Source organism: Pristis pectinata, chromosome 29 (assembly GCF_009764475.1).
Source record: "Pristis pectinata isolate sPriPec2 chromosome 29, sPriPec2.1.pri, whole genome shotgun sequence".
NCBI classification, from domain to species: domain Eukaryota; kingdom Metazoa; phylum Chordata; class Chondrichthyes; order Rhinopristiformes; family Pristidae; genus Pristis; species Pristis pectinata.
Window position 1 is genome coordinate 18,757,057 of NC_067433.1, and position 14,687 is coordinate 18,771,743.

At 38.9% G+C, this 14,687-nt stretch overlaps 1 protein-coding gene across 4 annotated transcripts in view; it reads left to right on the forward strand.

Moving 5' to 3' along the window:
- Nucleotides 1-14,687, forward strand: part of nsd3 (nuclear receptor binding SET domain protein 3) — a 72,718-nt gene that overhangs the window by 23,207 nt on the left and 34,824 nt on the right. For all 4 annotated transcript variants that reach the window (XR_007958367.1, XM_052040881.1, XM_052040883.1 and 1 more), the window contains exons 3-9: nt 684-840; nt 3,684-3,838; nt 6,444-6,893; nt 8,867-9,008; nt 11,861-11,952; nt 14,126-14,222; nt 14,431-14,558. Coding sequence is in view for 3 of the 4 variants with exons in the window: in XM_052040881.1 (XP_051896841.1) it covers nt 684-840; nt 3,684-3,838; nt 6,444-6,893; nt 8,867-9,008; nt 11,861-11,952; nt 14,126-14,222; nt 14,431-14,558 (1,221 nt within the window). In the remaining variant the exon portion in view is untranslated. The remainder of the gene's footprint in view (nt 1-683; nt 841-3,683; nt 3,839-6,443; nt 6,894-8,866; nt 9,009-11,860; nt 11,953-14,125; nt 14,223-14,430; nt 14,559-14,687) is intronic.

Below are 14,687 nucleotides of genomic sequence, written 5' to 3' on the forward strand. Positions count from 1 at the left end.
GTTGGGCCAAAGGGCCTGTTTCTGTGCTGTGTAATTCTATGACTTCTGTTTCCTTGTTTGAATTACGTGTGTGCTTTCAACTGCAGGACAGAAGAAGTCCTTAGTTACTGTTAAAGGTGAAGCTTAATTGTTGGGGTTTCTTTCTCAGATATACTATCTCTGGAAATTATAGATGGTCTTTTCAAAGTTTTTTTTGCTCTGCTCTTTGCTTTTTAATTTCTGTTTTCTGTTGTCATCTTATGCATGTATTCTGCCTTGTTCTCTAGAGCTCATTGAGCATTTACTTCACAAGGTTTAGATTCTTGAGTCACTCCCTCTACTTTTCCTTGCATTCTCCTCTCTTTTTTTCTCCCCCCCCCCCCCCCCCCCCCCCGAAACTCTGACCTCTTGGTTTTGTTGGAACAAGTTGGAGCCATGATTTGAGTTGAATTTAAGTTTTTCTGGGCTAATCCAACTTGTCAGAAACCTGTTTCATTTTATAAAATGCACACTATAAGATTAAATTTGATATGCTACCATTTGTGTTCTGTTTTGCTAGGTTGATTGTGAATAGATTCCATGCAAGACCTTTGAAAGCAAGATATTTTGACTTTCTGCCCCATGCTTATGGTTATCATTTCACGCCAAAACAATCTGATGTGATAATATCTTGCTTATTAAACCCTTTGTCATTTGTGTTTCAGGCCCATCAGTTACCAGACTCTGGAAATCAGACAGTGGCTTCAACACTCTACCAGGTTGGAGACTTGGTGTGGACAAAGGTTGGTACTTATCCCTGGTGGCCCTGTATGGTGTCCTGCGATCCATTGCTGCAGGTTCATACCAAGATCAACACAAGAGGTAAGTCTGACCACAAGAATAATTGGCATTATGAGGTTTTCCTTGCGAAGCAAAACTCTTCCATAGAATTAGCCAACTATTGCCAGAATAATTCAGCTTTTGATGTGGGACTAATCCATGTAACTAATTCAGCGATAAGCTTGTTAGGGGAATTTCTCTAGTAACTACCAATTATTGCTTTTGTTGGAATGAAATGTTTTCAGTTTATATATTGTCCAACACGTGACCTTTTGTTTTAGCCTTTTAAGGTTGTTATTGTGAAACACAAGTTTTGCTGTAAATTGTTGTGGTCGCCATGTCATAAGTTTCTGACATTGGCAGTGCAGCAATAAATGCAAACAGGAACACAAACTCGCACACATCCTTGAGCGATTGGAGGAGCACAGTTATTTAGCTCGCCCTAGAAGAGTCTGCAGTTTTTCTTCCTTCACCAAAAGTTCTATTTGGTTCTTAAGTGACTCCAATGTTTTCTGTATTACCAAAAACAACGTGGAAATAGATTTTACATGTTGGAGGAGCTCCTGAAATCTTGCATTGACTTTACCTATCCTCATAATGTCTTTTGCAAGGTAAAACCTTGTCCTATAGCTGAAAAAGTGTTCTGATTTTGCCCAAAATGTAGAAGCCAACAGTAAATTCAAGCCACTTTCCATTAATTTAGTTAATCACTGATCGCCAAAAGATTACTGTGTCAATCATGCTAATCCAAGCATTGACTGGTAGAAGGTGCAGAAAATCCTTATGTCCTTTCCAACATACTCTTTTCTGTAACAGAAGAAATTGCAGATATCAGGTAAATTTATCATTGTCCCTAATCCTAAATTGTATATAATCAGAAATGCTGTGAAGGATGTCTTTTCTATATCAACACATGCATATAGTTTTGTTTGAAGTTGCTTGTATTAGCTCTGTCATTTTGGGGATAGCAATTTTTCAACCCCATATGATTGGGCCAAATGAAGATTTGTAAAACAAAAGAACAAGTTGTGCTCTCAGATTACATGAGAAATGGAGGCAAAATCTGTAGCAGTTTTGTAAAGGGAACTGCACATGTTTCTGAACGGGAAATTTACAGGATTATTGGAAAAGAACAGGACAGCAGGACTAATAAGAAAGATCTATTCAAAAGATTGGCAGAGACACAATGTGCCAAATTGTCATAACCTGTGATACAAGGTTTGATGTTCTGCCCTCACCGCAATCAACACTAATATTCTTTTATTCCCAAGTTTGTTTTTTCTTTCCTGAGCACTTGCAAACCTTTCCCACGGGTGTTTGTTCTGTTTCAAGTAACTTTGCTATTGCAACCTGACACTGGTTGTGTTAGAAACGTACCTTTTATAGTGATCAAACTGTTCCCTGTAGGATTTATAATTAGATCATTTATTTAAGAAAGCTCAGAACATAATTTGGATCACATATTCAATTGAGATTTGGTGGTTTCAATTTACTTGGGCACAAAATATATGATGTGTTAATAATTCATTCCACCTGCCCTCCCTAAAGTGAGCATGTTTCCTTAGAAGTATAAACAGGAAGTAAATAGTAATTTAACCCACCTCCCTCTCAATCAACCAAAATAGTGAATGACAGGATCCTGAATTGATGAGTTCTTTATTTTGTTTTTCTTAACAATTACAGCAAGGTACTATCTTGGGTTCAATGCATGCTAAAGAATTGGCTGCTGGTAAATCTAACCTGTACCCTACACTGTATTACCATGCACTCTCCCACACCTAATGGTTGTTTAGTGCACTATTTCATGAGTTCATGGGCTTCAATTGGTTGCATATACAGTGACTTATCTCTGTAATACATTTAGTGAAGTACATTGCTCTGTGTGTGTGTGTGGATGTGTGCAATCTTCAATACGTTTTGATTATTCCTAGTTGGAATGTGTATGCTTATGTAAACTAAAAAATCTGCATAAATGGAGTTAGCTTTCCAATGATATTACCAATTTTTCCCACTATTTCAGCAACTTAGTTACTTTTGATTGCAAGAGGTCAACTCTTTTCCTGAAAACCTGTTATTGACTGAAGGGCTGTGCACATGAAAGTGCAAGATTATTAAATTTAGAGCTGTCAAACTATAGAATAAATTGTGTAAGTATGTCTCTGTGGTTCAAACACTATCTGCTGACTTCCTTATTATGTTTTGTCACTGTCAAACCATTTCTCTGGAGATGGGGAAAAGAGATCTAACTCTGCATGAGCCAGTCTGATGCTTTGACTTTTGGCTTGTTTGTGCTATAATATTTGCAATGGCTTGGGAACAGCTTATCTGACTAGTGCCAGTCATGTGGAGAAATGTGGAAGATATGAAAATAATATCAATAAAGAATAAACCCAAACCTGATCACAACACAATAGAGCACCAAGTTACTCAATTTGAGTATTGTGCTGCCAGCCATATGTAATTATAGGCAATAAGAGGTCCACTTTCTGTTGAGTGACTGTTCGTTAGTTCAACAGAATAGTGAACTGTCAGTCCAAAGCAATTTGGAACAACCCGTGTTAACGTGGCACAGATCTGGTGCCCTGGTTATTGCTGGCAAGTGTAATAAATACTTTGTGGTTCACATTTCTAAAATTGTGGTGCAATAGCATTTTGTTTAATTGGAGAAATGTGCTTTCCTGGAAGTAACGTCTTGTTTTAATGTGTAGACATTTATTGTGTGTAGGTGTAACTTTTACTAGTATTGAAACACATTCAGGAATCTATTATCCTGTGAATCTGATGTTTAAAACTTGCATACCTATCTTAAAAAGTTCTGATGTTCAAAGTCTGCTTTTCTTTCCGATCTCTCATTATAAGTTGTAATCTTTGGTCTGTTGGTTCAGGTGCTCGTGAATACCACGTGCAGTTTTTTGGGACAGTGCCAGAAAGAGCCTGGATCCACGAGAAGAGGGTAGCCCCCTACCAGGGACGCTCACAATACGAGGCTCTTGTAGCAGATACTGCCAGACAAGCCAGTAGTGCTGCAGAGAAGCAAAAGGTATCCATTGTCAGAAATTAACTATAATGATGGGCAAAGTGGGACCCAAGTTGAATGTCATTAAAGTTTGGGAATCTCAGCTGAAGAATCACTGTGGAAAATTTTGACTAGTTATTTAGTTTAAAATTTGTGTCCCATCCAGGAACTCAGTTTTTCCTTTTGACATTGCCTTCTTGTTGCTTGAGTGTCATGTGATATCCTTCAGAGAAGGAAATCTATCATCCTTTTGCAATCTGGCCCTTATGCAACTCCAGATGCACCAATGTGGTTGACTCTGAACTTCCTGTTCAATTCAGAGATGATTAGGGATAGACAATAAATACCAGCATTGCCAGTGGCATTCATAAACCATGAAGGAGTAAATAAAATTTTTTCAGACCCTTAATCCCTTTTGAAAGCTTATAAATCTCTTTTTTTGGTTTGAAAAAAAACTACTTTGGAGCACTAGCATTAATGGAAAAATTAATGCAAGGTAGCAGAGATGGTTTGAGAACACAACATAAAATCATAAAGTAGTAGTACACTTGGCCCCTTGGCCCCTCATGCCAGCACCACCATTCGATGTGATCATAGATGATCTGCCTCCTCTCCACTTCTGTGCCAGTTACCCATAGTCTTTAATTCCCCAATCTTTCAAAAACTTATCTACCATCTCTCAAGTACCTCCAGTAATCAAAACTCCACAACCCTCCAGGGTTAAAAAAAATTCAGGAACTTGCCATCCATAGCAAGATGTTCCTCCGTACCTTGGTTTTAATGACTGCCCCTCTAATCTTTTAATTTTGTCCCCTTGTTTGAGACTCCCCCACAAGTGTAGACAGGCTACTTTGGAGGGCATCAGCCATTGTTGCTTGAAAGCACCCTGTGTGTTTGAATGAATTTTTTTTTAAACTTAAGGCCTTGAGCTCATGTATTCAATGGTTAGTTCTGCTCTTTGGCTTTCTTAAAGAGTTGTCTTTATTTACATGAGATATAAGGATTGGTGATCAGGCCAGCATTTATTCCTCATCCCTACTTGCTGCTCAACTGATTTGCTGAGGCATTTTAGAGGGCAGTTGAGAATCAATCATATTTTTTCAGTCTGATATATCCACAGGGTAAAGGTAGGAGAATTCTTCCTTATTGGAATATTTGTGAACTGGATGAGTTTTGCTCTCAATCATTTCGCAGTAACTGCTTTTACTGATGCTCATATTACTAAAATTGTAACACATTTTTATATATTCTGAGGAAAGGTTAGACAGCTAAAGTTTATATCTCCTGGAGTTTTGGGGGACTTGATTGAAACATGCATGATTGTGAAAGGCATTGACAGGGTGGAAGTGAAGGAGATGTTTTGTTTTGTGGGGTAACCTAGAGGCTGTTGTTTAGGAATAAGGTGTACCCTCTTTAAAACCAAAATGAAGCATTTTTTTCTCAGCCAAAAGTATTTAGAATTCTTTTCCTCAAAGGGCTGTGGAAGCAAAATCTTTGAATATTTCTAAGGCAGAGGTAGATAGATATTTGATAAGCAAGGAGGTGAAAGGTTGTGAGTACAGGGGAATATGGACTTGAGGTTACAGTCGGATCAGCCATGATCTTATTAAATGATGGAGCAGGCTTGAAGGGCTGGGTGGTCTACTTCTGCTCTTAATTTATATGTATGTTTCTCTGTGAGTTCACTGAATTTAAATTCTTCCAGCTGCAGATGGATATCAGCATCTTAAAAACAACCAGAAAAGTACTTTTTGTGAGTTTTGCAAGAAGTTGTAGTGGAGGGGATGGCAGGCATGGTTGTAGGATGTGCACAGGTAGAACCTTACCATTCCCAGGTGCAGAAAGGGAAGAGGTAAAGGTCTTCTGCTGCATCCATTAACACCTATGTGCATCGTGGCAAAAATGAAGGACATGATTACATTCAGAATCAACAAATAGGCAGCCACAAGTAACACCCACAGTAGTTTGAAACTTCTAGTCCAAGAAATTTAGAAAAATATTTGGTCCAATAGTTTGTGATACATATCAGTAATATTTCGAGGATTACTTTTATCCATGCATCAAAAGTAGAAAGCTGGCTGCCTTTCTATGACTGACTCTTGCTATCTCCATATGGTCTGTTAGGAATTACAAGATAGGTCCCCAGGTTAATTGCAATCTTTCTCTTCACACCCAAAATTCTGATAGGGCTGTATTTGATTGGAGCAGGTGCAGTGAAGCTCTTAAATATTGATGTCACAGATGCTAATCTGTGTTCTAGAACTTTAAAATGCAAGATATCGGCCCATGTTCATGCTGTGACCCAAGGTAGTTGATTTTTATAGAACAGCAAAGGAAATTGGCTGTAGTTTTTTTTTTGATTTTGTTGTTTTGGAACTACTTTAAAAACTGCTTTATCATTCGTTATTTCATCAATGGTTCATTATTTCACAATTTGAGGACCAGAAATGTGATTAGCATAGGTGATCATGATTGGGATATAATTCGGAAAATAACATATAAATTAAATCACTGTGATTTTCTTAAAAAGCAGAATTCTGATACTTTGAACGCATGTTTTTTTTATGAAAGAATGAAAGTAATGAAAGAAAAACATTATAATTTAATGTATTTTCATTTTCTGCTACAGATCTTGAAGCCCATAGCACAAAGAATCCGCCCTCAGTGGGACGTTGGCATATCTCAAGTAGAAGATGCATTAAGATTGGCTCGGGAGGACAGGATAGAACAGTACACCTTTATTTATGTGGACCAGAAACCTGACCTATCAGCAGATACAACGTCATTAAATCTCGAAGTGAAGAGAAATAGACAACATGAAAATTTGTCCAGTCCTCCGCGAGACCGGACAGCAGCGCAGAAAGCAGTTTCTGCAGCCTCTGCTACTAACGATGCAGTTTCACGTGCACATGAAAGGCAAGCAGATATCAAAGAGCCTGCTCCCAAAATGACTTGGAGAACAGCAGCAGCTAGAAAATCCCTGCCACCTTCTCTTTCAAACCTCAAAGGGAACCAGGCTGAGAAAAGAAATAGTGGCAGCCCTGACTGTGAGGTGTTGCCAGTAAGAAAAAGTGATCAGGTATTTGAAATCCAGGAGGGAAACACCAGCGGGAAGTTGCCTTTTTAATATTTAATTGCAAATATAAGTATGTAATTGTCCCTAAGAAAGTATTTCCAGGTTTTGTTCTAGCATAATTGTTTTAAAAGGATCAGGAAGATGTCATTTAATTGTTTTGCCCCTTCTTCTATATATTGGCAAACTGTTGATGGTTGGTGAATCATTGTATGTGTATGTTGGGCATTAAAACTGTCCAATAGCTATTGATTTCCATCAAATAATTTTAAAGTGGTAAAGTAATTAGATTTTTTGTTTGGCATCTCAATAATCATTCTACATTTGCAGCCTTATGGCATCCTATCTATATGTTCCTCTCTCTCAACCTCCCTACACCTGAATTGCACATTTCATTTATTTGGATCATCGATGCCAACAGCAGCAATGGGGAAGGAAAATAAAAGACAGCTAGGCATGCCACTTCTGATTACTCATATGCTTACTATCCTCTTCCTCCTGAGAGAGAGAGAGAGAGAATGTGTACGTGTTTGTTGGAGGACAGAAATTGACTTGCCTCTGAAGCTCTTTCTGAGTCAAAAAGCCTGTTTGCACTGTCTGGGCTTGTTTTGGCTAAATAATGAAGTACCAGGATACAGTCACTATGTGTTAAGCCATGCCCTGCATGTGTCGGCACCTGCATAAGTTGGGGAAACTGGGATCAAACAGACAAACGGAATCATACTGTACAAAGGCTCCAGGTTGAATTTTTAAGTGTGTTTGCTGCAAGCAGCCAATGTCTAAAGAATTACTATCAGTTAGAAATTCTTGCAGGAGGTTTCTTCGTTGATTAATTGATGCTTGATTCAAATTGTAATCTGAATTTATCTTACACATCGTTCATTGGTGGCAGAATGTCAAATGTTGATGGTATGTGTGGGCACATTATTCTGTTGTGTACCCACCATGTCCTGGAGTGCTGATCATGTATTTGTTAATGCATCTTTGTGTATTATGTATACATTATAATAGTATAGGGTGATGAGATGCAGTGTCCAGTATTGTGCACGCTTGTCTATTCTGGTTTAAGTTTTCCATGGAAGTTTTGAAAGAAAAAATAGGAAACCATCTCGTTTGTGCTTTCCTATCCCATTTTCTGCCTTGCTCCCAGTTTAAAAGCCACAGTGATTATGTGAGATACTATTTCATTTGGCATTTTCTTTCCACAAAGGTCTTATAATTATTTGGAATGCATGTAACATGGGCAGTTCTTCCAAAAGGCAAATGTTGCCATTTGGCATTCTTTCAGTAATGCTTGTGCCATGTTGAATAAAAACAACTATCCATTTAGCTGATTACAGTTGATGTTTTAAAATGGTGATGGGGAAATCCATCCACTCCCTAGAAGACCAAAATCAGAAGGTGACATGGATGGGAAATAGAGAAACGTGGGGTTTATGGATTGAGGTCATTTGAGTGTTTGAGAAAGCTGAAAGCGTGCAAAATCAAAATTTCAAAGATGGCGAAAAGTTGTTCGTAACCAGATTGTTAAATTTAGTTTTACAGCATTCAGTGACAATGCCATTCCTAGTCCAATTTGGCCAAAAACATGCCCCCTGTAATGGCTGTGTTGCACCGAGTTTCATATATTTTACTTACAAGATGCAGAACATAGAATTATCATATATTTTTCTTTATAGAGCAAAGACTTTCTATTAATAAAGTGAATTATTTTTCTTGCATTTATTCGATCTAGAATTTTTAAAAATAAATTAATGGTTTTGAAGCTTGTGGGTCCGAGTGGTTGAAAGGAAGGATGTATATTCGCAATCTGAACATATAAGTTAAAAATCTGCATTTTCATCACAATCTTATTAAAGAAAAATTGTCACTTTATTTCTCAGTTTGAAATCTTGACTTCCATGGGCTGCCTTGGGGAGGGAAGACTTGTGGTTGATCATGTTGGCTGTATGTAGGTAATGAAATCATTTTATTCCCAGAAGGGAACAGGTATTAAGACAGAGCCATCGCCAAGAGAAGTGGATGAAGTTTTGATTACACCATTAAGCTTGCGGAGTGAGAAACGAGAAGTGGAGTCTCTGCACCCATGTGCACATGGGGAGGCACACTCTGTTTCGTCAGGTAAATACTCATCGTTGTCCCCTCTGCTCCTAAATCTTGCATCTTTTCTGCTCAGTATCCCTCCAGTGTACAGAAAATACTTGAGAGGTACGGTAGCATAATGGTTAAGTTACTGACTAGTCTCCCGAGGCCTAGACTAATGATCTGCAGATGAATGTATAACTCGTATCCTACCAAGCCAGGGGAATTTAAATTCAAGTAATTGAATAAAACTAAAAGTTAACAAATCTAGAATAAAATAAAAAAGCCAACATTGATGATGGGAATTACAGGGTTGTTTTAAAATCCATTTGGTTCACTATAGTATCTCAATTCTCTGTTGTCCTTGTACAATCTGGCCTATATATTGGTTCCTGATCTACGGGTTCTGGTGAAAGGTTACTGACTTCAAACATTAACTCTGCTTTGCTCTCTTTATAGATGCTGCCTGACCAGCTGAGTATTTGCTTTTATTCCCACAAGGGATAGAGTTGACTTTTAACTAGTATAAACTCATAACCATAAATACCAATAAACACTGAACCAACCAGATTTGCTCATGTTGTAAATGCATAATTTAAACAAGTGACATTCTTATAACCTGCACTGCCTGTAACTGGCCATAGCTTTGTCTTTGCATGTCAGCTATGTATGTTTGTATTAAGGAGGAAGGCATGGAGTCATCCCAGACAAGTCTCTATTGGCAATGCTGATTTAATTAGCTTGTTGTACTTTGAATCATGTGTATAAACCGATAATAGAGAATGACATATTGCATATTGTCACATAACTGATTTCCAGTTTTAACCAGGCAATTTGGAGATTATGAGATGAAGCCAAGATGATAATCCAAGTCTGAACTTGGTGAAAATGTTTGGAACTGAGCCAAGCCTATTCCTGTTTATGAACATTGAGTGAGAGCTGGAAGAAAAGCTTTGTTCTCTGCTGAATGTCATGATTATTCGTCAGACACCTGTTTTAATCATTCACAGGAAGTGGGCGTTTATTCTAAGACTAGGATTGTTTGCCCATCCCTAATCACCTTTAGCACGAGTTGTGTGGTGGAGGTTCTCCTGAAGCAGTGTTAGGGAGGGAGTTCCAAGGATTTAACCTACCAATGATGAAGGAACAGTGAAATATTTTGAAGTTGGGAAAGTGTCCAAGGGGAAATTACAGGAGGTATCATCGGTGTGCGCCTGCTGCTTTTGTCCTTTTATATGTGGCAGGGTTCATGGTTTTGAAAGTTATTGTTGAAGAAGTCTTGCAGTGCATCTTGTAAATGATACCGCAGCCACGATGCAACGATAATGTTTAATCATGGTGTTTTCCATTCGGGTGAGCTGGTTTATGTTGGATGCTGTCAAGATCCTTGAGAGTTTTTGGAGCTGGACAGATCCACACGAGAATATTGCAATACATTTGTGACTTGTTCCTTTTAGATGGTGGAAAGGCTTTGGAGAGCAAGCAGGTGAGTCACTTGCTGTGAAAAGCATGGTCTCTAACCTGCTTTTGTAGTCATAGTATCTGTCCAACTTTATTAGATAAATGTATGTAGTGCCTTTATTGCAATAAAAGGTCTTCAAACAGTATTAGACTTTTAGCCACATAATGAACTCATAGGGCAGACTTGGTGAAATAGGTGGATTTGAAGGAGCATCTTAAAGGAAGGAATAGAAAGAATAGAGAGATTTGGGGAGCAAATTCCAGACACCAGGGTCTTGGCAACTGAAGCCTTGGCTGCCAGTAGTAAAGTGATTTTAAAACTGGGAATGCTTAAGGAGTCAGAATAGAAGTGTAGTAATCTGAGAGTTATATCGCTAGAGCAAATGATAAAAACTGTAGGGTTATGTGAAACCATAGGAGGATTTGAAAATGAGCATAAGAATTTCAAAATTGTTGAATTGTCTAACTTTGTAGGCGAGCAAACATGCGTGATTATGAGTTAAAGTCGTGATTGTGGCAAGCCCTTCTACACCCCCAGCTGAATCAGGGCAGTCCTTGACTTTACGACAGTACTAGAGCGAGCATATGCCAATTATGACAGAGAGCAATCCTGCTGTTGGTGATGACTCTTTGCCTCGGAGGTGCTCAGTTTTGAGTTGCCAGATCTGTTCTGAAGCTGGCGATGGTATTGCATGGAATGATGGAGAATGTCCACAGCATGAAGAAGCAAGTTAGTTTCTGTCGTGACTATGTTGGAGTCAGTCCTAGTTCCCTCATGGACAAATGAATCTAAGACAAACTGGTAAATTTATAGTGCACTCCTTCTGCTCTTTAATCTGGGCTTCCAATACATGGACCAGAGGTTCTCATACCATTCTGCTTTTTATAATGGTTTTGATGTAAGTGATGGCATTTCCAAGGACATTGGGTTAGAAGTCATATTTAAATTGGATAAGGTAAGGAGGGTAGAATTTATTTCCTGCAGGATATTAGTAAATCAGTTAAGTTACTATAAAAATCTGATGTATGGTCACTTCTACTGATGGTAGCTTTTGATTTTGATTTTGCTTAACCTTTTTTATGCTTAATGGAATTTAAATTCCCCAGCTGCTGCGGTGATGATCTGGATCCAGGCTTCTGTATTGCTAGTGTAGTAACATACCACTATGTTCCCACGCTCCTTAATTCATTCACTTCTATGGAGGGTAGTGTGCAATTGGTAACTGGGGCAAAAAAACTGACGAGAATCATTCTAGTTTGAGGAGTAGAGCTTATCTTTATCTTGGCCACTAAATATTTCAAATCCAGCCAATTTTCTTAATTCCTTCAGGACCTTTTCATTTTTTTATACCTGTGAACTTTCAGTTTTTAACACTAATATCTAAGTTTTTTTTTTGCCTTCATTTAAAGTTCTCCTTAATGTCTTTCAGAAAGGAAACCACAAAGAAGGTCAATTAGAAGTCGCTCTGAATCTGAGAAGTCTGTTGAGGTTGTACCAAAAAAGAAGATGCGAAAAGAACAGGTACGTGATGGTGTTGGTTACTTGAATGGAGATGAGTTTGCATCAGTGAGAAGCATTTCAGCTCCCTTCAGCTGGATTTCCAGCTGCCTTCCTGCTCGGGTCCCGGCCACGGAGTGCAGTGGGAGGTTGGGCGACCCCTCACCGGAGGGTTGTTGGGGACCTCCGGGTTAACGTTGTTGCTTCAGTTGTTGGCACTCAGCTCGTGGTATTAAATCTCTCGCCCTCAGCCCCACACTCATCCACCAACCACCCCCACGTCAACCTCCAACCTTTCGTCTTCCTTCCCCACTCCCACTGACCCCCCCCCGCCAACTCACCCCACCGACACCACCCACACCAACTGACCCTCCATCCTTCCCCTCACACCCACTTAATGTCTCCCCCTACCGCCTCCTCCCCCGCCACTGACCCCACACACAGATTGTATTCAGCCCCACAAGCCTTTTCAACCATTCAATTAGATCACGGCTAAGTGTATCTGTCTTTGATCCATAATCATTGATACCCTTAAACTTATTAGTAAAAAAAAAACAGAATATGGAAGCCATCAGCAGGTCAGGCAGCATCTGTGGAAAGAGAAACAGAGATAACATTTCAGGTTGAAGTTTTCTGATGAAGAGTGTATCAATCACCATCTTGAACATTTACAATTTATTCCAGAATCCACAGTGTTATTGGTGGGAGAATTCCTGATCTCCGTTGTGTGACCAAAGTGCGACCTGAATAGCCCAGCTGATCATTTTGACCTTGTGATCTTAGTTCTCCAATTAAAGTTTTCTCTTCATGAGCCAAATTGTATTTCATTATTTGAAATAATTCTTTATTGAATAATCTGTCAACTTTCTGAACTCGAGGGAAAAACATTAAATTTATGCACCCAGCAGTGTTTTCCGCTTAAAATCTGTATATTCTATCTGTATGTTCTCCTACTTAGATTTTCATGGAACCTCCTATTCCTTCCAAACATCTTAAAGTCAGAGTTATCCAACATGAAAACAGGCCCTTTGGCCCAACTCATTCATGCTGACCAATTTGTGTGCCTGAGCTAGTCCCATTTGTCTGTGTTGGCCCATATCCCTCTCAACCATTCCTATCCATGTACCTGTCTAAATGTCTTTTAAACACTGTAATTGCACCTGCCTCTACCATTTCCTCTGGCAGATTGTTCCATACACCCACCACCCCTTATGTGGGAGGGGGGCAGAGGGTGGCAGGTGGCAGAAGGTTGCCCCTTGGGGTCCCTTTTAAATCTTTCCCCTCTCACCTTAAACCTTTGACTGCTCTCTTAAACTCGGAATGCTTTCTCTTTAAATCAAGTTTGAATATGGGGGAAGAAATAGCCGTCTTTGATTTTGTATCCCTCCACTTTTCTGATCCTCTTTGACATTAAAACTTTTATCACCAATATCAGTCATTAGCACAGTCCTTTATTTCCCATGTTTGTGGGTTAATCATATGCTAATACTCCTTTTTTTTTGTAATGAAAATACTGAAAACTAGCATTGTGATGTTCTTGTTTGAACTATAAACCAGTGAGACAATCGTGGCTTTGAGTGCTCTTATTTGGAAAATGAAGTAAGATGATCAAGGCTGTCAGCCAACTTTGGCTTTCTTTTTCAAAGTTCATTCATTTTAAATTTTGCTGCCTAAGATGTCAAGCTTGTTATTTCTTTTAAATGTGAGGAAAAACTCCATAGTTTTCACATCGCAAATTCGAATCTGAGTCCCCATTTTGGGCAAAAATATTACCTTCAAGCCTTGCCTTTTGGGCGAGGTCAGGAAATTCAAGCAAAAACTTGACAGGAAATCAAAATATAATTCAGTGAATCACTGTAATCCCATTATTGTGAAATATGTCAATCTTTGATTTTTTTGTTCTATTGAAACCTTATTTTGGACATGAAATTATAGTTAAAGTTATTATGGGAAATATAGTAAACTTAGTTAAGAATTTCAGTTGCTTGATGTAAACCTGGTGCTTTATCACTCGCATTATCTCTACTCTTGCCATTGAGTGCCAAGAGCGACGAAGATTAGAAGTATTTCTCAAGTACTTTCAATGAAAAATGGTCTTTATATAATATTATATGTACAAGACATTGATTGGTCATACAAAGATAGTGTTGGACACTTTTGGATTTGCAATTATGCTGACTTGTGTTCTGATTGACAGATGGAAACTAATCCAATGACAGCAGAGACTATATGTCCACAGAGAGGTTCGTCACTACCCCATGCACATGGAGGAATGTTAAGTTCAGCCCTGCCAGGTAAAGCACTACTAATCCCACATCCTACAGGGAAGATGCTTGAAGCTGAATGGTTGTATTGTAATTTAGAATGCAACTTCCAACTGTGCATTTCCTTAACAGATGGTTGTCACCTGGCTGGATTCATTCTACTTTCAGTCACAATTTTGTTGAAATGGATGCAAAACAAAATAGTAACCCACTGCCACATGGCGTTTTTTGCCCTCAGGTGCCAGTGAGCTTTCTGATTCCTGTAAGCCACTCAAAAAGCGTAGTCGGGCATCCACGGACATGGAAATGACAAGTCCAGGGTACAGAGAAATTAACGATTCGGACTCCAGAGGACCACTGAATGAGGTAGGGATGGGAATTGAGGAGGAATAGGGGTGATATTCAAGTTATTGTCCAATCAAGAGTGATTTGTCATAGAAAGACACAGTACGGAAACAAGCTCTTTGGGTCACCGAGTCCACTCTGACCGTCAAC